The sequence below is a fragment of the Apteryx mantelli genome, chromosome 4, assembly GCF_036417845.1.
Source record: "Apteryx mantelli isolate bAptMan1 chromosome 4, bAptMan1.hap1, whole genome shotgun sequence".
NCBI lineage: Eukaryota > Metazoa > Chordata > Aves > Apterygiformes > Apterygidae > Apteryx > Apteryx mantelli.
Window position 1 is genome coordinate 33,987,886 of NC_089981.1, and position 25,838 is coordinate 34,013,723.

General features: G+C 39.8%; 1 protein-coding gene across 4 annotated transcripts in view; it reads left to right on the forward strand.

Annotated features, from left to right (window-relative positions):
• Positions 1–17,136: 17,136 nt before the first annotated feature.
• MPPED2 (metallophosphoesterase domain containing 2) overlaps positions 17,137–25,838 on the forward strand; it is a 112,091-nt gene continuing 103,389 nt past the window's right edge. The window contains exons 1-2 of one of the 4 annotated variants that reach the window (XM_067296211.1): positions 17,137–17,274; positions 22,220–22,463. In XM_067296211.1, coding sequence (XP_067152312.1) covers positions 22,336–22,463 — 128 coding nt within the window. In that variant the 5' untranslated portion in view covers positions 17,137–17,274; positions 22,220–22,335. The other 3 variants (XM_067296212.1, XM_013959516.2, XM_013959518.2) reach the window with 3 other exon arrangements.

The following is a 25,838-nucleotide window of genomic DNA, read 5'->3' on the forward strand; positions in this document are numbered from 1 at the left end:
CTTCCTAAAAGAACAGATAACCTGATATTCATATCTATCATTTCTTTCAGTATTAAATCAGATAGATTGAAGGAAGCATTGGGACCCAGGTCATGCAACTACATGGTTCATGATCTACAGAATTATTATTATTTTTTTAATAGTTGTGTTTCAATCATGAATACAGAGCAAGGTCATGAAACACATAGCAGGATACTTGCTATCAAATAACAAAAAATAACAAACAACCACAAATAAGGCTGAGACCCAGCATTTAATTCAAAGTTAAACAAAGGGCTGGATCTGGGCTGGGATTCTGCTAGTTCTGTTGCATATTTCTTGGATGTGGTAAATAGGTTTGTGACTCTGTCCTTGGGCTGCAGCAAGAGCCCAAGACAGCGACCATCTCTCTTTGTAGGAAAAACATAGCTTGAAGAGCAGATGATGCTTGCTACTGAGGAGTATGTTTCTTTGGGTTAGGGCATTCCATGACTGAGCATATCTTAGGGGCATTATAGTATCCCATGGAGGAAAGTAAAGTGGTACTTCTGTTACAAAAGCTCATGTCACTGTAGACAGAGATTCTCTCCCTTGTACCTTGCTGTGAAGGGAAGGCTACACCTTCAAGCGCTATAAACATTTTGAGTACAGGAACTTGCAGTTTTCAGGAACCCAATTAGAGTTAGGCCCAAGCCAAAGTCATAAACTCTGTTTTGGCCTGAGCACTAGTTTCTGTGCCAAATGGTTCTTAGTGACTTTATTTATTTATTTTTAAATAGTTGCAAGTTCTGAAAATACCTTTGGCAAAATTATTTTTAAAATATTTCTGAGCTTTTGACAAGAGTCAGTATTGTTTTTCTCTGATGGTAGGGCCTGTTCCAATTCCCACTGACATTAGTGGGAAGACTCTCGCTGGCTTCATTGCATGCTGGACCAAGTGGCATATGACTAACTATACAGAACCTTGGCAAAGAAAAATTTTATCAATAATACATTTTAGAATGATCTTAAAATGCTAAATATTCTGTGAATTGCATATTTACAAACCAATTTCTTCAGCAGCTAGAGCTAGCAATCATTCATAACATTTGCCTCTGGAAGGGATGATTCATGGATTTTCCAAATGGTGTACTACTGCCATTTCAGTGTTAAATGTTATTTCTTTAGCTACTTACTTATTCGGAACTGAAATGAATGACAGATCCACAATATTTTTGTGACTTTTTTTCTGTAAGAAATGTACTTACCATATTTCATACACAAAAGTACAGTCTCCTGTGTTCTAATATGTACAATGTATTAGATGTATCATAACTCTGGAGAAAAGGCTAATGAAGAGGGCTTACTCTGTTGTGAACAGTCATGAGACTTCATTGGTTCCTACATGCTGCAATAATACTAATACACCTTTTACTCTACAGGATGGCTTGTACTTGGGGAATTGTTTCATCCAATTTTCTTGCAAATAATGAACAAGTTCCCTCAGGTTTATTGGCACTATCTTCTGTGCACTTTTTTTGGTGTAAATTATTTATTCTACTAATTTAACAGCAAACAGTCCTGGATAGCAAGCTTAGTGAGGCAATTTCATACATATTGGTTGTAGGTTAATTATTTAGGGATTGAGATATCTGTGGTAATGCCAAATAAGTACAGACCTCATCAGAGAAAGCAATTGAATGCATCTAGGTTTTCCAGATCTCAGATCATGCAACTATTATATGATGGTCATTAAGTCTGGTGTGTTATCACAAAAGAACACAAATGTGTGTTGAGGTAGTCCAGGAGTTAACCCTTATAGTCCCTATCATTTCCCAGGCGACCGACTCTTTGATCGCTATAAGCCAGCTAACCAGAACGTTCAGATCCTCAGTCTCTGGTGTTCGGGAAATAGAGGTGGTTCAGGATGTTATTGGATATGCATCTCATGGGATAGCTTAAATGGTTTGGGGGCTATTGAAATATGGATGCTGAGGAATAAATGGATAAATCATATTTAGGAACTACAATAAGCATCCTCTACTGTTTTTAAAAAGGTGTTGTGCAGCCACAGAGATGAGATCGCTTAACTGTCATAACTTTCACTACCTTTATGTATACATGTTGGTGCCAAGTTTGAAAAGCATGAAACACCTTGAACCCATATAGCATGGCTATCCAGTGTCAGTGTAATGGAAATTGATACTATGTATTTCTTAATTCAATGAGAAGAACATTTTTATTAATCAGTATGAGTTTTTCAGCTGACAAAATACTTTGGGCAGTTCATTTGAGATAAGTATAAGCACTGAACAGAACCTGGGAAAGGAATGAATGAAAAACAATGTGAGGAGAAAGATTTAACGAATGCTTGGTGAGAAAATGTTGATGTTAAGGCATAGTTGCTTCCATTCTGTCATCTCTATTTCTACAGTAAAATTACTGCTCTCTGCTATACTGTAGACAGTTTGGCCCCCTACTCATATCAGGTCTTCAGAAGGGTTAGAAGCTTTTCATCTTATGTCCATATTCTAGTGCCTCTTCAGTTTTGTGGGTTTTCTCCCCCCCCCTTTCTTTTTTGGAAGATCAGCATTGGAGTAGTCTTCCATTTATTCTCATAATTTTACCAGAATATTCTCCCCTTTTGATCATGCAATAAGAGGAGAAGTACATACAGATAAGGAGTTTGGTTTGGTCAGATGTTTCTTATTTTCATTTTTCTTGGGTTTTAAACATGGATGTGGATACCTTTTAAATGTTAAATATAAAGCAAGTTTAGAAAATGCGTCTTGAAGTTGAAGCAGATGCTGGGGAAGATTGGAGATTCTCCCTTATTTTCTAAGGCAGTTCATTCCACAGGTTTAGATCAGCTTCATGGAAAAGCTTGCTCCTTTACAGATGAGCCCTACTTTGTTGTTTAAAGATCTATTTTTGCTAGAGTAGGAAAGTTGTTCGCTCTAAAGCCTTAGGATTCACAAGACTCCTAGTGTAAGGAGTAGAGGATGTGATGGTGGGGTCATGATAGTCTGTGCTGTTGATGCATTCTGCACTAATTGGATTTTCTTTAGCACGAAAGCCTTCATGCCAGATGCATTGCATTGGTAAGAAATATGAAAAATTGAAGCCAGACCATTAACAACTGGGATAGGATGGAGTCGCTTAGCACCAGATTGAAGGGAGCCCTGTTTATTGCGACATAAGCGTATAGCTATGCTAGCAAGGATTTCAAGAGGATAACAACATACTTCCCATTTCACATTCAGCTGATCTGAAATACATCCTAACGGTGTATTATTTTTTCCTATTTCACTATTTAAAAATGAATACAATCATGCAAAGAGGATGAAAAGCTCAGATGCATCACATGTTCTCTGGTAGTAAGACATGCTAGTCTGCTGCTTGAGTTCTCCAATTGCTGTTGGATTTTTGCATTTGCAAAGAGAGAGATAATAAAAGTCATGAGTAGTGAAAGGAGATAGTAGAACCTCAGATATGACTTTAATAATGGAGTTGCTTCAGGGAAGCAAGGAAGAGACCTGGGGCTAGAGGTCTGATACTAGTCCCTGGCCAGCTTCTGGAAAGAAGCCCAAAAGATGGGTGTTGAAAATCTGTCCAAGATTCAAATGTAGACACGGGGTGGAGTAGAGAGATGCTTCTAGCAGTGAGCTTAGAAATCATGCAGCAACTTAATTTTTATTCTCCATAGTTCCATAAAATATAAAAACAGGAAAGGAAGACTGTAATGGTTGGAAGAGTGCGTGAGGAATCCTGGCAAAAATTTGAAATAAAATGTATACAGCTGTGTTGAGAAAAATATTTAACTCCATTGAAAATGTCATGAGTCATTCGGACATATTAAAGGCAAAAAGCAGTTTGGTTTGGTTTTCCAGCAGAAGTGAAGGAGAAAGAAAGCTACATATCAATTAACACACAAACTGTTTAAGTTACAAGAGTATGCTCCGCTTCTGCTTAGGTGCAGCCCCTGTGCTATTAGCCCCCTCCGTTCAGCTTGGAATACTACAGTGGCACATGGAAGGGCAAACCTAGGTAATCAAAGTCTTCAGAGTTGCATAGGGCAAATGTAGGAAGGGCTGAATGGGTAATATGGCGGCCTTGGAGCAATTTGACACATGCTAGTTATTGTTAGTTTAGAATCTTACTTACATTGGCATCTTAACTAGTAAGAAAAACAACTTTTTCATAATTTAAGAATTGTATGACCCTGGTAGGCTGAAAGAAGAGGGGGGAAAAAAAGTCTCTTCATGTTTGGCTTCTCTGGACTGTTCATCCAATACAGCTATTTTTCCTACAAAGTTGAGAAAGTTATGTAGAAAATTGAGCTGTGCGGTGTAATTAGAATTGAGGAATAGTGCATGTAATTTTGTGGTACTAACTTGACTGTCGAGTGAGAGTAAGAAATGAAAGAGACCACTTCATGAAATGAAAGAATTTTGGCATGTGATAAACCGCATGTTTGTTCAGCATGAGGAACAAAAATGAATACTGACTTAGAAAGCAGTGATGGATTGGTCATTAAAAGCATCCTGTTTGGGGATTTTTTTTTATATATTTATTTTACTGACCTAGTTGGGGACACTTCGGGTAGTCCACTGTTTAGAGTTATGTCTGGATTACACATCTTGGAGCTGTGGAAAGAGCTACCTGAAGTAGCTGCAAAAGAGCCAGTTAGGTACTGGAAGTGATCTAGTTTCTAGCTGCAAGAAAGTCGACAAGATCTAATTTATCCTTGATAAGAAAACACTGGTTTTGTTCTTTAAATTCCTCACTTCTTTTCAGCTTATGCTTATTAAATCATCAACGCAGGATGTAGTAAAATTAATGGATCATAAAATGTGGTGATTCTCTTGGCTGTGATGCTGCTTCTCTGTGAATATTTAGTAACAAAACACTAGACTCCACTCTGTCAAGTTCCTTGTTTCTTTGCTAATATGAACTGAGAGATGCTTGCCATAATATGACATGAGATCCAGCATGGTACTTCTAGTGACAGGCTTCTCCTTCATCTGCTGGCAGAATCCTCGGAACAACTCCAGTATTTGACTGTGCAAAGTTCCTCCTTCTCTTGCTGGCCTTGACTTGAATTCTTGCAGAGACAATGTTGTAAGGAGGCACAGCAGTAAAGATTTTATCTTTTTCATAACAAAACTCAGTGAAACTCTGCAGAAACTCCAAATGTACCTAGTCTGCTAGGTTTTATGTAGTAATTGCTTTTTCATTTCTGCTGAGAAACAGTTCTTAAACATAATCCACACTTTAAAGCAAACCAGTAGGAATGACTGTGCAAAAGGTGATGCTCTCCATTGTATCACTGAGCTGTTTCTCAGTTTACTTTTTGGACTAAGGGCATAGAGACAAACCTTAGCCTATCTGCAAGAAAAAGAGGACACAGGACTGATAAAAACCAAAGTGATCAGGGAAGCTTGAAATAAGAAGAGCTGACAGATTTGGGGTTTTCTGGATGGAATATAGCCTTTAAAAGTCTCTCAAGAGAATAACACTTTGTCTTTCAATGAGTCCTCTCATTTTCACATTGTTCTTTCATACAAAATGTTAAATGGAGGTTCCACCTGCCTGTTTCACAAGTAGGTCAGCATTTGATAACTGCATTAAAATTGGCCTTTCCTAAATCCTCTCTCTCACTGTAATCCTTGCTCTCCCTCTCAATTTTCCTATGTTCTAATACTCCATTGTGGAGAAAATTGTGTCTTTAGAGACTTATTTTCACTGTCACCCATGATGGAGCTATTTTGCTTTTGTTTTGGATCTTGTTTCTTCACAAAAAGCTTCTAAAGATAGAAATCACAGATAGGATGCCACAAAGGGAAAGAAGTCTTTTTATACCAGTGCTACATTCCGTGCTTGCTTCTGTTTTCTGAAAAATACCATATATGGCCATGTGAAAATGTCTTAATATATTCAGAATATTTAAATATATTTGGTAATTTAATTCTCAAGCCTAACATCCAGTTCATTTTCCATGTGGCTTATCGCTTCTGGTGTGACATTACTGAAAACCTTCTGATTAAAGCCAGTTCTCTTATGCATACTTTACCTCTGTGACCTATGAGTAGCTTGAAACCATTTGAACTCCGTCTAAATTGGATCCCCCTGGTTGTAAGTGTTACTGCATGCCAGTTCTATGTCAGCTGGATGGAAATCTTGCTGCAGAGGATGAAAGTTCACAGCTCAGTATTAATCTACTGGGCAAACTACATCTATTGCCTTTAGTTTTCTTGAAATATAGCTTCTGATGACCTCTGACAGGTAAAACGCAATATAGAATTTTCTACTATTCATTTTCAGTATAGATATTTAAAATGTAATGTGTATCATGCTTCTATTTCAAATAAATGTTATCAGAGACAAAATTAAGAGTACTGACAAGTGAGTTATTAAAAATGAAGACTAAAACATGTCCATGTCCATTACTTCATAATTGTCTTGTTCTCAAAACAGAAAATGCAAATTCTGTCTTCAGTGAAGGAGGCTGCGTACCTGTGAACTGCTGTCTGATTCCCTTGATATGTGTTGGAGGGAGGTGGGACATTCAAACTGGTGTGTGAAGAGGAGTTTAAAGGGGGGGGGGGAAATCCTGAAGCTGCATGGCTTCCAGAGTGAGCAGCATAAATCATTGAGTGCTGGTGGAGTGTGTCTTTAACTTACATTTAATTTAGTGTGGGCAGCTGTTAAAAAGAGAATCTGTGTAGATTTGTACAGTCTAGATGACACTTATCAACATCTTCCATTATAGTGTGACACTTCTACCCTATTCCATCAGTGTTAGGGAGTCTTAAGTTGGAAGTAAATTACATTTTGGATTTGTTTTTAAAGTGACCTTATTGTATATAAAATTCCAATCTTCCAAAAAAAAGTACAAGTTTGTAAATCTGCAACTTGATCTTACTTCTGTTTAAACTAATGGTGAAACCTATGCCTCTTTCAGTAGAAGCAAGATTTACCTTCAGTTATTTTATTAGTAGCTGAAAGGAAGCTAATTCTGTATTCCTTGCAAATCCCAAATTGTCTCTGAATCCAATGGAGTTTGGTGGGAGGAAAGAAGTCTAAGATTAAGCTCTTGTTTATCTTGGGATGACAACTGTCCTTTGATGAAAGTGATGCTGTTAAGACACTGGATGCAAATCAAGTTCTTTCTCACAACCTTGTTCCAGTCCTATTGGAAAAAGTGTGTTTGTGCTAGAACTGAATGGAGCCTTTGGTTCTTAGAGCACCCTGCGTTTCAGCATCATGTAAATTGCTTTCAAACCTTAAAAGAGAAGTATTAGTGATCCGTGGAGTGCATACCTAGTTGATGATATCTTTTGAGCACTTGTAACAATAGAACAAAAAAAGTTCAAAGTTTGTTGTTGTAAAACATTACAATTTGATAAATTGGATAAAATATCTTATCTGGCATTTCTTTCCCATCCTGTCATTATGCGACCCTTACAGAAGTCCAAAACAGTAATAATAAATTAATATAGATACCAGGGTAATTTGAGATGCTGACTATTGGATCAGGTCTTGGACAGTTTAGAAGCATAGTTTTCTGTTGTTTTCATCTTCGAATCCAGACTTAAAATCCTGGAAGCCTGAATCTTTTTCCTGTGAGTTGCACAAAGAAATAAAATTTTTATCACAAGATGTGCAGAATCCAGTGCCCAAAAACCTTGGGGTTCTCTGCAGTCAGTGGTTCTAACACCTGCAATGGAAAGAAGTCAGTGGAGCTCCCTGTGGATGTGGCATTCTGGTCACACTGATTGCTTTGACAGGCTGGAGCTTATTCAGCAGTAATACCATTGAATTTTCTGTGAATACATACGCTGTTCATGCACACATTCTCATATAAGTGTACAATATCAGTATAGCAACTCTTAAAATAGAAGCAATGTTTAAAAAAAAAGTAGCTTTAGACTATGGCAGTCTTGTGGCTTGTGGGCTTTAATAATTAATTTTTACCTTATTAATTTAACAGAATTGAAAATAGGTAACTTTAGTGTTCTGACCTGACAGATCCATGGAAAAGAACACACTGATAAAAATCCATCAGGAAATAGATGAATGTTTCAAAATATGAGTGTGGCTCATTTCCAGATTTTGAACTGAAAGTACTGGAGTGTGGACTGACAGTGATGATCTCTTTCTTTCTGTTTGTTAGCTGCCATTATTAAGAATAGAGAACCCCAGATAGGAAATAATTTAACCGTTGTAGAATGTGTATAATATACATGTGTATATGTATAATATATTTTCTTTTTAAGCTTGCAGTGTGCCTGTGATAGGCTAAATGTGAGAGAATAGAAAGTATTTAGTGAATCAAACAATAATGGATGAAATAGTACAGCTTGATGGATTTTACTGCATATGAAATAGCAAGCTAAAAATCACATATAATTTAGGAAGGTTTCTATATCAACAGTTAATGTCTCATCACAAATAAAAGGTCTGATCTTGAAGCAAGGCAGAACACCTGCTCCTTTCAGTTACATCCATTTAGCTCGAAGTGAAACTGAGGACTTCAGTGGGATGAAGGTTATTCTATAGCTTTCCTTTCTGTAACCAACAGCACAAAGTACAGCCTTAAACTGAAGCTTGGGCAGAAACTTAAATGTACATTTGTCCAGGTTTATTCTAGATTTTGACCTTTTTAAGGTTAACGGCTTGTTCTAAATGGGAAAGAGTTGTTGTCAGATTACTAGTTTACCTAGCATCCGGGTAGAGACATCAGGTGATCTAGGGAACGTTAGTGCCTGGATTTGCCTTGGAAGGGTAAGCTATAGAGTTTTGCAGACTTAGTCCCATACTGGTCTCCATGTGCCACTGAGCTTCTGGAAAGTTTAGGTCTGAATCTCTACTTTTTCCTTTGTCTTCTGCTTTACCATTTTTACATTTTTAATCTCTTCCCTTTCCACTCCTCTTCTCCAGAGCTGAAGCATCTCACTGGATAGGCCATTGTGATTATGGGGGTGCTACGAAGAGACACTGACTCAACTCTGCCTCTCAGCCACTGTCAAAGGCTATGGTGAACGCAAGTGTGAAAGCACAACAGGAATCAAAGGGACTCCTAGACAGATGCCAAGGTACCTTGGTTAAATTCTAAGTGAACCCAATGTTTATAAACTGTTTCTGTGTTAGAAGGCATATTTTAGAATAAGAGCACAGGTTTGAGTGATACTACAAAAGATGGAATTGGGGTCAGATCAGTATGTCGGGGGGGGATAAAAGAAGGCTCCTCAAATGTGTAGTTTGGGTTAACAGTGAACTAATGGAGAAAATGACTTTTTAACATATAGATTTTGAAATTGTGTCTTGGAAAAAAGATGATATCAAAACCCATGAAAATGATGCCCATGTTACTTTTAGAAACTTAAATGCCTTACCAGAAAATCCTCTCAGGACTCCACTCTACTCTTTTTCTAGTAAGCTTCCTATCTGTATATCCTCTAACAGAAAGAAGTCTTCTAGTTGTTTATTAACACAACTTTCTAATTAGGCATATTGATAATTAAGTTGCATAAATCCATATGCAGAAACTTCTTGTTGTGATTCTTGTAAAGCATGATATATGACCTTTAAGAGATGTTTGTTTATAAAACTTTTCTATTTCTTATTCTCTGCTGTGTGCATGCTGTGATGAGGTTGCAGATATAATTCAGTTAAATCTACAAATTGGGCTATGCTTTAAAGAAATTAGTGCTTGGTATCCTTAACCACTGCTTGATCTTGATGGTTTCCTTTTGTACATAAAAATGTTGATACTACTCTAATAAACATCTTGACATAAATATCTTAATCTACACTAACACATTTTCTAATATTTCAGTTTTGAGGTTTTTTGTTACATCCTGATTTGTGTTTAGCTCTACAAGTACATGGCTAAGTGGCAGAAGGAATAACATATAGTTTGCAGTCCATCATCTGCATTCCCTTTGCATTAGGTGCAACACTGGCATGAAAATCGGAGCCCCTGCTCCAATTTTTCCAGCTCTCTCTCTCTCTCTTCCTGTGATGATCTTGTACAAATTTTCTGGCAAGTCTTTGAATATGTGAGCTTATACCCCTTTCTTGAGTGTATATATATGTCATAGTCTCAAGACACAGGTACAACTGAATAGAATCATTAATGTTTTTCAGTAATTCAGGTGTGTTTCCTGATGTAGGCAAACCCTTAAAACCTAGGATATCTTCTTCCTTTGCCCTCTTGCTTCCAGATTTCTGTCTGAGTTTGTCTGTTTTATTTTCATTCAAATGTATGAATAAAGCAATATCAGGAATCTTTTCACTGTCATCTTCAGGTTTTATTTATAGAGTACTTTTATAGCTTCAGGAATTGTTAACTTTTAGGCAATAAATGTCATCTTACTTCTGAGGTTACATTTGTTTTATTTTCCTTAGCAATCTTATTACTTTAAAACTGTAATATGTTTTCTATTTTGGTCTTTTTGTCGCCCTGAGGGACTCGAGCTATAACTAGGATTTGCATTGACCACAATGCTGTTCTTATTCAGCACATGGTTACAGGTAGACAGGCGAGACTGCCAGGACCAAACATGGTGCTCTACTGGAAGAGCTTATGCCAAGCTTTGTGTTTGAACAATTTGCAGGAGACATGATGTCACTGTCTCCCTAAAGCGAATTTGGATGGGAATGTTGTGTAGTGTTTTGGGCGTGTGTTTCAATAATAACAATTAAAGTAATACCTTACATGTTTCCTTAATTTTTGCATTTACTTTCTGGTTTCACAGTCCTTGCCCTGCATTTCTCGTGTGCTGGTAGTATTTCTGTTTCATTATTTTTCAAGCAGAGTTTGATGACACTGATTTAGCAGTTTCTCACAGTTCACTGCTTCAGTTTTCATCAAATTATACTTCTAGTTATACTAGGCACTTTCATCATCAATTTCCATATGCCTCAAAGACATGCAGGGACCAGTTTGCCAATACTGAACTCAAATGCTAGACAATAACTGGAATAGAAGATTTTTTTCCTAGGGTGTCTGAGACAACATAGAATCCCTCAGTTCTTAGCAAGTGGTTTCAGCTTGCATGCATTGAAAATCTAGACAATAACTGCTACAGAATATTGATTTTTAAAATGTCAAATCAAGGGATAAAAATGAACACTAACCAGAGAATACACCATAAGATTTTATCCATTTCTTTCCAGAACTCTATCTTACATTAGAGAGCACTGCATGCCAATTGAAGCTTATTTCTCTTGCCATATGATGTGGGCTTCTTGATTATCCTGCACTGTGTTTTCTGTACAAGTGTTTGATAATTATGATAGTTAACTAATAATAAAGACTTTGCCTTCAGGCTCTCGGTTAAATGTGCCTTCAGATCAGTGGTGTTACTGGGAACATTCAGTGTGACAAAACTCCTGGAAATGACTGTGAAAATCTTTTCCTCCTTTTAGGGAGGCTTGTTCTTAACTTTGTGTTCAAATTGGAGAGATCTCCATGTTGGAATGCCTGACCTCTGTGGAAAGCTTTTCATAAGGTTTATTCTACAGTTCCTTACAATTTTCTATAAAAGGAGCACATCCCTGGCTCAAAGGTAATTTGGAGTCTGTAAACTGGAACTAGATGCAGATATGCTGGAGACCGTGGTTCTTATGTCTGTCGAAAGCATAGATTTAATTATGCACAGCATGAAGTGGAACTCGGTTGCCTATTCGTTTGGATGTAGGAGGGGTTAACTCTAGCAGCTGTTGACAACAGCCATCAGTGGGTGAATTTTCAGTTAAATCCGCAGCCTTCAATAAATTTTCAAGATGAAATAGGAGTAATATTCTCTTTTCTGCACCACCATGTAAATTTATTTTCACTGTGAGGTAAGACCTGTTTCAGTTTTGCAGTTTGTTTTCTATGTGGATTTTTGACTGATGGTGAGGAGAATTTCATACATAAGTTTAGTAAATGCAATAGGGAGTTTCCCATGGGAATAGAGAGGAGAATTTTACTCTATCTGCAGAAATTTCAGTTCATGGAGCTTGTCATTTGCATAACCTTTCTGTGTAGTGTGTCTCGAGTCTTCAGTGTCTGGGAGTAAACCTAAATGTTCCTGCAGTAATGTCTTTGCAATAACTACCATGCATCAAACGGTATTTGCATCTTTATATATATACAAAACTGCAGTCACTGCTCTGCTATGAAGGAATAAATCACCCGGACTTCCTTCTTAATTTTGAAAAAAGAATGTTTCATAGAATGCTCAAAACCAGAAATTTAGAAGGAACAGTTTATTTTCTAGGTACACTGACTTGCAGTTACACTGGGAATTTCTTAGAAGGGCAAATGATTCACCTGCAGCTTTTTTGCATCACTTTTTATTTCTACAGAGAGCAAGTGGGAATGTTCCAATCAAATATTTAATTTAATTTAATCGGGCAAGGCAGCGGACAGCCATTATCCTGTGACAATGTTCTGGTCCATTGAATATAAAAAGAATGCCCAGAGGACAACTGGTGATATTTCCTTTGGTAGTCTTACCTGATGCTCTATCAGCATTACAATGATCTGTTCCTCTCTGTCTGGAGATTCTGACAGAAGACTTGAGTTTCACTTGCTTGTAAGAATTGTCCTTTTCTCAGAAAGCTGGTGCACTTATATGGAGAGGGAAGAAGATAGGCTGTGGATTCTTCCTGAAGATGTAGTGTTTACTGGAGTGCTGAACAAGTTAGTGTCTAAAGCTCATATTTATGAGAGAAAAAGATAAAAATTCGTAACAGAAAAGATTATAAAAATCTAAAGCCAAGATGCATTGGCTTTTGAATTCAGTTTTTAGGGTTTAATTAGCTGCTTGATCCTGTCTGCAGTATTCTTATGGGAGAGAAGCTCTAAGAGCTAAAAGGACTACAGTCTGAGTCTTCAAAACTGGAATCTTCTGGGTTTTGTGTTTTAGTTGTGTTTTTTTTTTGTTTTTTATCTAATACTGTGTTTTTCTGTTGTATTCACGTTCTTGGCCAGAATGCACACCAAATGTTCAGTGACTGTCAGACTATGAATGGAGGAAGAGAGCAATGGAACTCTTCATCCATCCAACTACATTCAGCAAATTTGGAATGTAGTATCTGCTCAGTGGGGTATAAGGTCTAAACCAACACATTACTGTTTCCCCCAGTTGTCTTCTGTTCCAGAGTTACTGAAGAATATCTACTTTACTGAGGGGAAGGGGCCTGTTAAGCTATGAATCTTGGCAGGATAACAGTGGTCTGCATTGAAACATGGTGAATCCAGTAACTTTGGTGTAGTTTGCTACCAGTGAATGTCCACTGGATAAAACTCTCCTTTTGTGAAATAGCAAAGCAAAGCAAAATACATATTGTAGAATCCTGTGGGTAATTTACTAGCTCATCTACATGTCCCTCTCTCTGTGGACTAAAATCTATTTGTCCCTGCAGCACAAATGAGAACCCTCACCACTCTGGTCTTAAAATGGCTAAACATCCAGGAAATACATGTATTAAAAAACAAACAAACAAAAAAACAAAAAAACAACAACAACTCTGATACTGTGTCCAAACTAAAAGATAGTGTGAAACCATGGCCTGACTTTCTTTTGAAAGTGCAACATATTCTTTGCCGGTCTTGGTTCTGCACTGCAGACTGCTGCAGTCTATATTATGCCAGCATAAGTATTCATCAGACTGTACTGTGAACCAGACTGGGGAACTGATCTGACTGATCTGCCTTAAAACCTTTTTTCCCTTTTAGGAAGGAGACTTGTTTGTTTTGTTTTTAACTGAATTTGTTCTTCCTGTGTGGTTTGTATCCTTGAGAAGTAGGAGGGGAAGTAAGCGTCAGAGGAGTAGGGGAGTTGAGGAAACATCCTTAAAATGGCAAAATTGATCATTTTATACTGTGGAACAAGGCCTTGTAATCTGGTCTTGCCTCTTTTGGTCAGATGGAATAGTACCTTACTCTCAGAGAAGTCTCAGTGAATGACCTACAGCAAATTGTGGAGCACGATAATGGTGCATGGTAATGATGTATGGTGCATGATGTAGGATGACTGGGCAGGATTTGTCTCAGGTCAGTACTGTAACTGCAGACCAATATCATATGTATATTTGAAAGGATTTTTTTCTTCCTTTCCGTATAAAAGGTCACTCAAAACTTTTTAAGCATTCAGGGAGTGAGTTCCCAGAGAGAGACTTTAAATGATGCCTTTCTTATTATATAGCTTTACAGATACTTAGGAAACATTTTCCCCAAAGTAAAGAGCAACGAGAGATGGATTTCCATGGCTCACTCTGAACTGCCTTATGTGTGTCTCAAAAGTTTTTGGTCCTTCTTGTGTTTGGCTTAAAACTGAACACAGTGGTACCTGTGAAGGGTACTAAAAATGATAGATTTTGAAGAATCTGTATGTTTTTCATGAAGCTCTAATGCTTTATGATTTTTGACCTGCATCAGCTGCATTTGTACACTTGATAATAGTCTCTTTGGATTTTTAAAAGTGAAAAAATTCAGAGCAAACCTTGAACATGACTAAGGTATAATGTATAATGTACACTTTTAACATTACAAATAGGAAATATTAAAGTAAACAAAAGCTACTTGTTCAATATTTTAAATTTCTCCCAACTAGAAAAATCAGTCCAGTGACACTCAAACAGCTTGTTTACTTTTTAAGTTTTCACACTTATCTCTGAGATTCTCTTGTCAAGTGTATATTAATATATCTACATTCTAGCCACAATAAACACACATTTTTTTTCTATACTTACGTACTTGCATTCTGATGTTGCTCTTGTAATTTAGAAAGGAAAGGTGAAGAAATGAAGCTATCTTCCTCAGAAAACCCACTGATCAGTTTAAGAAAAATGTTTTTCTCTCAGGTAGCAACTCCAGGGCCAACACATTTCTAAAAGTGGGTACTTTAGAAAATGTACTGTTCTCGGGGGAAAACAGAAAACAAGTAGTTTGTTAAAATAAAGAGTTTCATTCTGTGCTCTTCTTGATGAGTTTGCCGAGTCACATACTAAAACCAATGCTCCCGATGACTGTGTTACAGCTTGGTGGTATTGCTGAACACTTAGTATTGTGGAAAAGATGTCGCCTTAGAATCAGGTCCCACTCCTGAGTCGCATGGGATAATACTTTGGGAATAGCTCCACTAAACCAAGTGAAGTAACTTTTAAGGTATCCACTTTATAAGAGGACTTGCAGATTAGGCAAATGCTTATTTCGGTACTAGGAAACTGAGACACTGGGGTAATGTCTGATTTGTCTCTTGCCATACAAGGTATCACAGATAAAGTCCTTGAGCTTTCTCATTCCCAGGCCTGTTACCTGCCCAGATTTTCTACCCTATTTCTCCTGTGCTGGAAGCTCATTTCTGTAGCCCTGGGGGCTCTAGATGTGGTACAGGGACACAGATACAGGAGAGTTCTTCCTGATGCAACTGCAGAGAATGGGCGCAGCAGGTTCTGCAGCGCTGTTCTGGGTCAAACCTGTTCCCCCCCCCCCCCCCCCCAAGGCTTTTTGTATTTGAGCTGGCACTGGCACCACATGAAGCTGTCCTGTCCTGCTTGTGTCTCCAGTTGCTCGTCCTGCTCCCTGCCTTGTTCCAGCACAAACCTTTATGCACTTAGGAAATGAATCGGATGGGGAGGCTGACCCACACTAAAACAGCCTGTTTCTCTCTGATGCTTACTGGATCACTTTCCCCCAGGGGGTTCACTATTTTCCACAAGTGCTTGTGCAGGGACAGAGGTGGGATAAGTGGGGTGAATGATTATTTTACAAGAGTGCCAGAGTAAGTCAGCTAAAAATGTTTTTGAAACTATGGCCTCAGACTCCATTTCAGGCAAACGGTCCTTGAAAAGGTTGCTTTGATGAGGACGACTCATCTGTGGACCATTTAGTCTAAAACAAGAATTTTCCTTTGGTGGTTCACAGTGCTTTACTTCTATTAAGAGGGAAAACAACAATAATAAAAAATGACACAGGAAGGTCTCCTATCAAAGATGGAAAAAGTTATGCAATTTAATTTTTTTAGGTTGATTTTCTTAATTTGCCATGTTTCTAAACAGGACAATCCATCCTAGCGGACTTCTGTCTGGCAATACCCTGATCCTTCTCATTGTTTTCAACAACAAAGAAAAACCTGTCTAGTTGCCGTGCATATCCAAAGGTCGGCCAGAATCAAAATTATTTTAAAACATGTAGTACACTACAAGTTATCATTCTTAGAGGCCTGCTAGGAGTTTTTATTTTTCCGTCAGTGTGATTTTCATAATTCTTTGGAAATTTCTCCCTTCTTTTCTTTTCCATGCACTGTAAGCATAGGATGGTGGAAGTCCTCTTTCCATTTGTTGTCTTCAGAGTAAAAGAACAAATAGATCTGGTCTTTACTTTGTGTCAACAGCCACGACAGTAACAATTGCTGGGGTTTGTTGGTTTGATTGTTTTTTTAAGGAAAATCTCCTTTTGTCCTTTAAAAAAAAAACATGCCCTCAAACGATGTTCAGCTTAAACTGATGCTGGTACACTAATGTTTCTATGTTTTCTTTTGATGGCAGAGGTTAGCATCTTGCCAGGAGGAACAGACCACTGCATTAGTATGTAATGATGAAATGTGCGGAACATGTGAAAAACCTCTTTGGAGCTTTTTATTTTTTTTCCAGAGGGTTGTGTTTGTGCACATATGTATGTATTTAGCTCGTTAGCCCGAGGAGAAGCCCCGAGCAGCGGTGCGGGGTGCCGGGCCGGCTCTGGGAGGGGGGGCGAGCCGGGCGCCTCCCCGCGGGCGCTGCACCGCGGCCGGCGGGGGGTCGCGGGGGGCCCCGGCCGGGTCCCGGCGCTGCCCCCCTCCCCCGGCTCTGTGGCGGCGACTCTCCCCACCTTGACCCCGGCTCGGCGGCAGAGCGGCTGCTCCTGCCGGCCTCTCCTCCCGGCTCGGCGGGGGGAGGCTTTGCCGCACTTGGGAAATGCAGCAGCGCTTCCTCGCTCCCTCCCTCCCTGCCCGGGGGGGTGAAGTGCGAGGCGGCGGGAGGAGCCGTGCGTGCGGGTGTGTGTGGGTGTGTGTGTGCGCGCGTGTGTGCGAGCAGCGCTCCGTGGCCGCCGTGTTTCCTGGTGCCTGCTCCCTGACCCCAGTGGCAGTCCCGCTCACTGCACCGCGCCCGCTGCCGCCGCCGCCCCGGACCCAGGCCGCCGCCGCCGGGCGCCGCCGCGGGGTCGGGCGCAGGCTCTGCCCCGGCCGCGCCCCCGCAGCCCCATGGAGCGGCCCCGCTGCCCGCGCTGAAGGCATCGCCGACCCGCAGCGAGAGGCGGCGGAGGGAAGAGGGGAGGTGAGCGGCCCCGGGCGCCGCGGCCGTGCGCCGGTGTGTGCGTGCCGGGGGGGTCCGACGGGGGCAGCGGCGCACAAAGCCGCGGGTTAGAGGTGCCGTGTCATGGGCAAGTACGGGGGGCGCGGGCAGCGGCGCCGGGGCCAGCCCCCTTCAAACAATAATAAGGATAAAACTGGCTGCCTGCTCCGCCTGCCTTCGCCGCCGTGACCGCTTGCAGCCTGGCGGCTCGGCTCGGGTTTGCGCGGCGGCGGCGGGGTTTCCCGGCGGGAGGGCGGATTTTTCGGCGGCGCCGCGCGAGCCTGCCGTGCCCTGCCTCCCGCAGGCCGTGCCCCGCCGCCCTCCGCCGCCGCCCGGCTCCTCGGCCGGGAAGGCAGTGCTGGAAGTGGCCTGGCCGCGGCCGGGGCGGGCTGGCTGCTGCCTTGCGGGGCCGGGGCGGCGGGGTGATGGGGTGAGCGCAGGAGCGGGGCAGGGAGGCTAGGCCGGGAGCATTGTGCTGGCTGGGGCGAGCCGGCGGGCGGCAGCCCCGGCGGGCGCAGCGCGGAGCAGCCGCGGGGGGCGGCCCTGGCTCCGGCGGGTGGGGGGGGGCATGCCGCAAAAGTAATGATGGCAAGCGGGCTGCTTTCCCGTTCCCCGGCGGAGTTTCCCCTCTGTTTCACAGGCGAGAGAGCTGCCTTTCACAGCCCGCTTTGAAACCCTGATCCCGGAGGCCTAAAGCACTTGGAAAGCTGGGGGGGGGGTGGGAGGGGGGCGAGGTGCAGGGGAGAAATTGTGTGATTGATACTGCTGGGATAACCCCGCCCTCGCGCTCTAGCGGCGCTCACCCTCGGTCCGCTGGAGTTTATTTCGTCCCCCCCCCCCCCCCAAAAAAAAAAAAAAATCATTTGAGTTTTATTGCAATTGCGGGGAGGGGGGGGAAAGCCTGATGTAAAGTTTGTGCGTAAAAACACGTATAACACAACAACTGCAGCAATGCCCCCCGAGTGGCAAAGCAGCGCAGAGGAGCGGCGGGGCGGTGCGCGGCGGCGGGCCGGGGGCTGCGGCACACGCCGGGCCGGGGCCGCGCCGGAGCCATCAGTCAGCGGCGGCGGGGGGAGCGCGGCGCCCCGCGGGGCGGCGGCGGGCGGCCGAGGGAGCGCCCGGTCCCGGGGTCCCCCCGGCGAGAGGGCCGGGGTCCGCCCCCCGGGCCGGGGAGAGGCGTAACCCGCCTCCCCCCGCCTCTGCGCTGCACTTAGTGGCTCGCATGGAGCCTGGAGTTGCCTGCAAACTGTAGCGCAGCATCGCGGGGACTGTTGGGGCAGTTGTTAAATAATCACCGAAGCGTGTGGTAATAAGCTGTGAGAAACCGGGGGAGGAGGGGGCTGCTGCTTTTCCGAGAGGTTATTGCAGCCGCCACGGCTTGCGTTTCGTATTTATTTAACATGTTTTGCTGTTCTAACAGTGTTGGAATAGTGGCTTTATCAACAGAAGGTGTTGACACCAAATTAACCCTTTCCTTCTCTTGCATTTCTATTTTTTTTTATAATGCAATACCAGTTAGAAAACATTTTTTTTTGAAATTCAGATTAGGAAGGTGTAAATATTTTATTTGAGGAAAATGTGTTTTTCATATGCATGCATGTGTGTGCACATATGGTGTTTGTATGTATGGTTTTACATGAAAATTAATACTGTTTTAACATTCCCTATCTATGTATGTTTTATGATGGTTTCTAGATACTCTAGTACTGTACTGATTTAAAATTAGTTGCGCATCAGTTTGTATCTGCCCTTTTGGGGGAGAAGTCTTAGTTTTGTACCTTTACTTTTATACCTTAAAAACTGAACGGAAACATACAATAGCACGTCTTGTCAGTGTCGGTATAAATTCTCACTGGAAGATGATTGTTATTCCCGGGATAGCTGCTAAATTTGGGGAAATTCAACATGCTAAAATTATTTATTTAGATTTTTTAATATAATTACTTAAAAATTGACATAAGGATTGTAAAATATTGCACATTGTTGTGCTGCGCTTGACAGTAGTGAAAAATCATGCAACTTTTATTCTTTTGTACTGATCTCCTCTGTGTAATCTTCAAAGAGTGATTACAGCTGGAGAAAGAAGAATAGTAGTGATGAAAAGTAGCCTTTTTTTTCACGGACCTAAAATAAATTTGTTTTGAAAGTTTTGAAGTGTTCTGTTCCTTTTGACGTTTTCTTCAAAGAAGTTCACATTAAAGAAGATAATAATTAGCCACTTTTGGGAGGTGAGCTGTAGTACTGCATAGAGCTCTAACGGGAAATTAGCAAATTGACACCCGCGTCAGCTTCGAATTTCTTTTTTTTCCCCCAGATCTGGTATTTGTTGCTGAATTTCATTTTGATAGGATGCTTTGTTTAGCTTTGTCTTATTTAAGTGTAGGGATTTATTCTTAGGATTAAAGATGGGAACAGTGGGAAGTAATTGCAGCTTCTATACTTAATATTACATTGAAAGTCAACTCTGATGTACTTAATATAGCTAGTTAAATATCCTCTTATAATTTGTTTTATGCTAGTTGATTTTTTTCTGTAACAGATTGTTGTAAACCTTATAAAAATGCTTATTGTTATCTTTATGTGAAATTCAGTCATCAACGAGTTGGATTTTTTTTCCTTGAGTAAACTGTAATATGAAATTTAATCCTCTGACCTGTCTTATGCTAGATTACTGAAGCTAGTGTGATTTAGCTTTTCTAAAACTCCAAGCATAATTTTTCTGGTTGGTTTAATGCTTTCTGTTTTGTATAGTAGCTTTTTAATTGCAAAAAAAAAAAAAAGTACAATTTTCATACTACTCCTTAATTTATGCAAACATTAAAGTTCTTACTATGTTAAAAAAAAGTTGTTTTTTTCTTTGGAGCTTTGATGGCTAGCATTCTTGTTAATGACAGTCATTTCTCTAGCAGGAAGATGTTTTCATTTGTATTTACTTTTCAGTGCAGGGCAATTATGCTGTTCTGTGCTGCACACTCTTCATAGTTTGTATCTCAAAAGAATTACAGTACTTGGAACAGTACTGCAATTTGAAGCAGGTGTTGCGTTTTACTGTTATGCAAAATAACAGTAAAATATAATGGTGAGGGAAATTAAGGAAACAGCTGCAAACTTGGTATGGTAACTACTATATTGTGTTTTGTAAGCAGTTGCTGTACGTATCTTACATTATACTAAGACGGCAAAGATTTGATTTAATAAAGCCCACCTTACTGATTTTTACCCCTGAAACTATTGTGCTTATTCTTATGAGAGCAGGTTAGTATAAAGAGCAAACCATAACCTTAGTTACTGAGATGTACCATGTCACAAGTAACTCAGTTGTTAGATGGGAACTTTATGATTTAGTTTCATCTTGCCTACTTTTTGCTGATAAAGAAGATGAAGAATAGATCCCAATTACTGGAATGAAGGTTGCAGAATGTCTTAACCCAACTAACATATGGAAGCCTACATAGGCCTGAGGTTGTAAAATAATAAAATAAATGGCCTATAGCAGGCCATCTGCCATTTGCAGGGCATTTTTATCGTACTTTGTGCCAAACTGGAAATTAGTCTTTGTATTCAAAATATATTTTGAATACAAATCAAAGATTCCAAATGTGTAACATTACACATGGCAAACACGTTTCTATCTGGGAGCTAAGAGAAGGCCAGGAACATCCCACTGGAAAAATATTGCTTAGTTTGATGCCTGGGGCTCAGATCCTTCTCTTCTCTTTCTTATCTGTTTTTCTTCCCAGCCAGCACAGGTTTACTTTTGTAAATGGCACACAGATATGAAAAGTCTGCTCTTGTATACAGCAATTAAAGGGCAGATCGACTGATTTACGTTGTCATAATTTCATTTAAGTCCTTGAAGCTGTGATGGTGTGCCCCAGCTGAGGATTTATGTCATGAGCAGTGCTTTTATAGAACTTCTCATCTTGGAAGTATTGTTTTAAACATCAGCACTTCAATTTTCACAAATTCCCTCTGAAGGAGGGCAGCCATATTATCTTCATTTTATTTACTGGAGAAATCGAAGCTCAGATTCTGTGCAGGGGGCTCAACAGAGATAAAATTTGGGAAGTTTCTATTGGTCTTATGCTCATACCGTAGAACATTTACAATCCGAATACAAAAATACATTTAACGTGTGGAAACCATTTGGCATTTGTACTAAACGATGTCTTACTCACGAATAGTGATGCTTTCTTTTAGAGAATTGCAAACCTGTTCTTTAGGCAGGAATCATATAGATGGAAGAGGGTATTTCATCACAAATGCAGAAATATTTATTCATAGTATGATACTATTAAATTTAACAAATCATTACGGTTTGATGAATGCAAAGCTGTTTAATTGATTGCGGACTATAATATGGATATTTTGGCAAAGTTGTTTAAATACTAGTCTTTCTTAAGACAGATACCTTGATTGAAAGGTATTTGAGTTTACCCTTTGTTATGCAATTGTAAAATTTTCTACCTTGCATCAGTTTCCAAAAGTCCCTCAAATGTTACTTGTTTTGCAGAGCCAAAACAGTGCCTTGAAAACAAGTATGTACATTTATTGAAAGCCATTTGTCCTTCAGGAAGTTAGGCCTACGTTTTAATTTTCATGGTAGTAATTAGCATAAGTTGTTTATTTGAAATAAAGAAGAATAGTAAATATGGAATAACTGGGTCTTTCCATGCAGATTATTTTGTAGAAGATAAGCAAAGCCTTATTTTAAGCATTCATCCTTTAGATGTATTTAATGATGATGGAGTTAAATGATGAAGTAGTAAAAAAATTGTGAAGCGCAATGGTTAGTCAGGTGATGGTACATCAGAAATTTAGAAAAGATCTTTGAATGGAAATCAGGACAGGGTAGACTAATGTATCTGTGTAGGTTAACGTCTCCTTCGTGTCTTCAGCAAAGTCTGATGTTTTTCTCTCTTTGTAGAGGTCCACGGAGTGGATGAGGAGGTGCTTGGACTCTGGAGCTGCCTGGAACACGATGCCCTACCCCGCTCTCGGCCTTGGGAAGTTGTGAATTGCTCATGTCCATAAGGAGGAAGAATGGCTCATGGAATTCCTTCACAAGGCAAAGTTACCATAACAGTGGATGAATACAGCTCCAATCCAACGCAGGCGTTTACACACTACAATATTAATCAGAGCAGGTTCCAGCCTCCACATGTGCATATGTAAGTATTACTAATCTTGTCTTTGTGTGTGTGTGTGTGTGTGTGTGTTTTTAAATTGAGAACCGATACTGAAGGAGCAGGTTGAAAACTGGAAAAATTTGTTAGTCGTATTAGCAAATAGGCAAGATGGCTACCAAATTTCTTACGTAGTGGGTATGAGGCATAGCACTCCGCCATCTCTGGAATATGACTCTGCTTCGGGAGCAGTGCCACTGACCTGGTGAAACTTACTGTGATGTACAGTAGGGTGCATTTTCTGACACTTGTCATTTTAGTGATCTCACTTTAACTTGCCTGAGGGACCCATTGCTTTAAAATTTAAGCACCCTTCCCCCACCCTTTACACTCAGCTGCGAAATAGGCCTAATTGGGACTAATTGTCCCCCTGATCACTGAATCCTTTGTCCTTCTTTGTGAGTGGAACGTGTGCCGCATGCTGCATTCCACTTGCAACCAGGAGGACAAAGGAATCGGAGACTGCTGAACAATTAGTCCCAAAAAGTACAAATACTGTGTTAAAATAATGTCATGGCCTGAACTTATGCCAACAAAAGCTTTGGAAATGTGGAGCTATAGGCTCCTTACTTCACCTTGTTATTCTTGGATATTGTATGACTTGTAAGATCATTCTACAGCATAGTATCTAGGCACAATGGTTTGGGTTAAGAGCTAAGTACTAGCTTTTACTCTGAATTTCCTCTCCATTGTTCAGTTAAGTTTGATCTTTATCGGTTATTTCTGTTAAGGTTCTTTTTCTTTAAATGATAATAGTCTGAAGAGCATACCAAACGAAAACAAAGGAGACGTCTCTTGACCCCCTGTGTACCATTGTTGGTCAGGATTTTGGATGTTGTCACATTATTGAGTTTGATAAGGATTTTGCATAAGAGTGAAAAAAGTTGTATAGTAATTCATTGCATTTTTGTTATGTAGAATCACACTGGAAGAGTCACAATTATAGGAGTTTAACACCTTTTAATAGGATTTCTTGTGGTTACAATCTTCCTAAAAGCAACTTCCCTGAGGAAGGATGCTGAAGAGTATCTGTTGTGCATGTGACTTTTCAATGCTGGAAAAGTTTGCATTAATTACATGTGATTTATGACTACAGTTGTGTAACTCTGCTTTTAGAAATTATATTCCTGTTGTTTGATCCACTGTTCAGATCTTTTGTCAGTGAATTTCTACTGCATATTTTGCACTCAAACTGCACTTCTGGCTGACGTTAAGTAGAAATTCTATGTATAGAACAAGTTCAAAATAATAAAGATTTAGAAAGCAGTTTTAAAGGACCCTTCCTTATTGCCATTCATTCCTTTGAGAGCCGAATTAAGGCCAGAATAAGTATGATTAACATTTTAAAAGTAACTCATGTTTTGTTTTGGAAATGAACAAATAATTATAGCATCAACTTTCCTAATAATTTATCTCATAAATGATATTAACTTCACAGATGTCTTAGAAGATGCTTTATTAAACTGGAGGAATTGTACAATTGAAATAAATACTGAAACTATAAAGTACAACATAGTGACAGTTTTTTACAAGATTTTTATCTAAAACGCTGCTTTCTTAAATTCAGTAATTCTCTTTCAAGGAAGGGTGCGGCATGCTGAAAGGGAGATAACAGAAGAGGGAGAAGTCTCTTGCATCAGAGATTTTTAAAAAATGGAAGAGGGTTAATACAGAGAATTAAAACAGAAGTGAAGAAGACAACGTGGCAGTAGGGGAGATGCGTTTTAGGTGTAGGGCTGGATAACAAATGATGGATTTTAGTAAACCTGTTAAGGGAAGAAAAGGTAGGATCCTAGCAGGTGTCTAAAGTTGGGGTAGGAGAAAGGAAAGACGTGAATATGAGACTGCAGGTTTGTGTGACTGTTAAGAGCAGTAGAGTTATTTCTGGGGAGGAGAAAATGAGAGAGCACATTGTAGCTTGGGGAGGGGGCTTGTTAGTCTTCCTGAGGTTTTATAATGGGAGCGTTGTGCATGCTTCTGAAAGAGGGTATCATCAAGTGAGAAACCCTGACAAAAAAAATTTGTAAAAGCAGTAATAACAAAGAAACCATGATCCTTTTACCCTGTTGTGTCTTTGTTAATGCCACGTTGCTGCAGCTGCTAAGATTGTTTGCTTTGGTTTGGTTTTACAGTTTTGCTTTTCTTTTTTGTTATCTTAAATTAATGCATGCATTTCTATAAAAAGAGGAAGTTTGAGGAGGTTTTATTCTAGTGAAAAATTTATTTTAAAAAATGGTGGAATGTTGAGAAATGAATAAAAAGCATCACAGAAACCCTGAGCATTATGACATGAACATGAATAGCAGGGCAATATATTGCTACAGGGCACTGCTGCATACCATAATTCAGTGGTGGGTTGCAGATAGGGAACAATGTTCTCTCCTGAAGGTTTTTTTAAAGTAATTTCTCTATGAGTATGCATCTTCATTTGCAAAGGTGAGAACTGGATTTAAAGAAAAGGGGATACTCAGCACATACTGAGCCTTTTCTGTTTCTTGTGTTCATTGGGCCTGATTCTCATCTCACAATAGCATAGACTGAAAGCTTGTGTAATCTCACCAGTATAAACCTGATGTATAGAGAAATACCGCTGTTAGGCTTCCTGGTCCCTGAGACTTGTCCTTCTCTTCTCCCACTCCCATGTAGTGCCTTTCACATGATAGTGTCATGTGTTTTAATCAGCAGGGACACAATTCTACTTTGTGTTTATTTTTACACCAGAACTACTTAGTGAATTTATTTAAGGATCCCATACGATAAATAACAGCATATTGAAGCTCCCTTTGCTTAGGCTGATTGTAGTAGCAGTTTTGTCAATTACTTAGACTCAAGTACTATACGTATTTTATATCAGTTTCTCCAGTTTGTTTTTTATATTCTAATAAACGTTTGAGCAGGTGTTCTAAAGACAATATTCACTGTTCAATTCTTTTGGATAAAGGAATACCATGTTTAGTTTTTGGACATTTTGTAGCAACTTCCCCTCTCCTCTCTCCACCCCTCGGTTTCACTAATTCTCCGAAAATATTATTAAATATTTATATTTGAATGTTTTGTATGAGTCATGTTTATTTTTATTTTAGTTAACTGAATTATCTGTGTTCCCTGCTTTGAAGGACAGCTACAAAATAATAACAACAGTAATAATAATAAAATTGTGCCTTTCTTTGCTTCTTAATGATTATTATTTTTCTGGAAGTTTTTGTACTTTTCCTTTTTTTGTGTTAGGAATTGTAGCTTTAAGAGGCAAATACAGTATTAGGTGTTAGTGCTTCTTGCTCCTTCCACGTTCCCCCCCCCCTTTTTTTTTTAAGTGCTGTTGAACAGCGCCACAGCAGTGGGTATTTAACCGTTTTGATT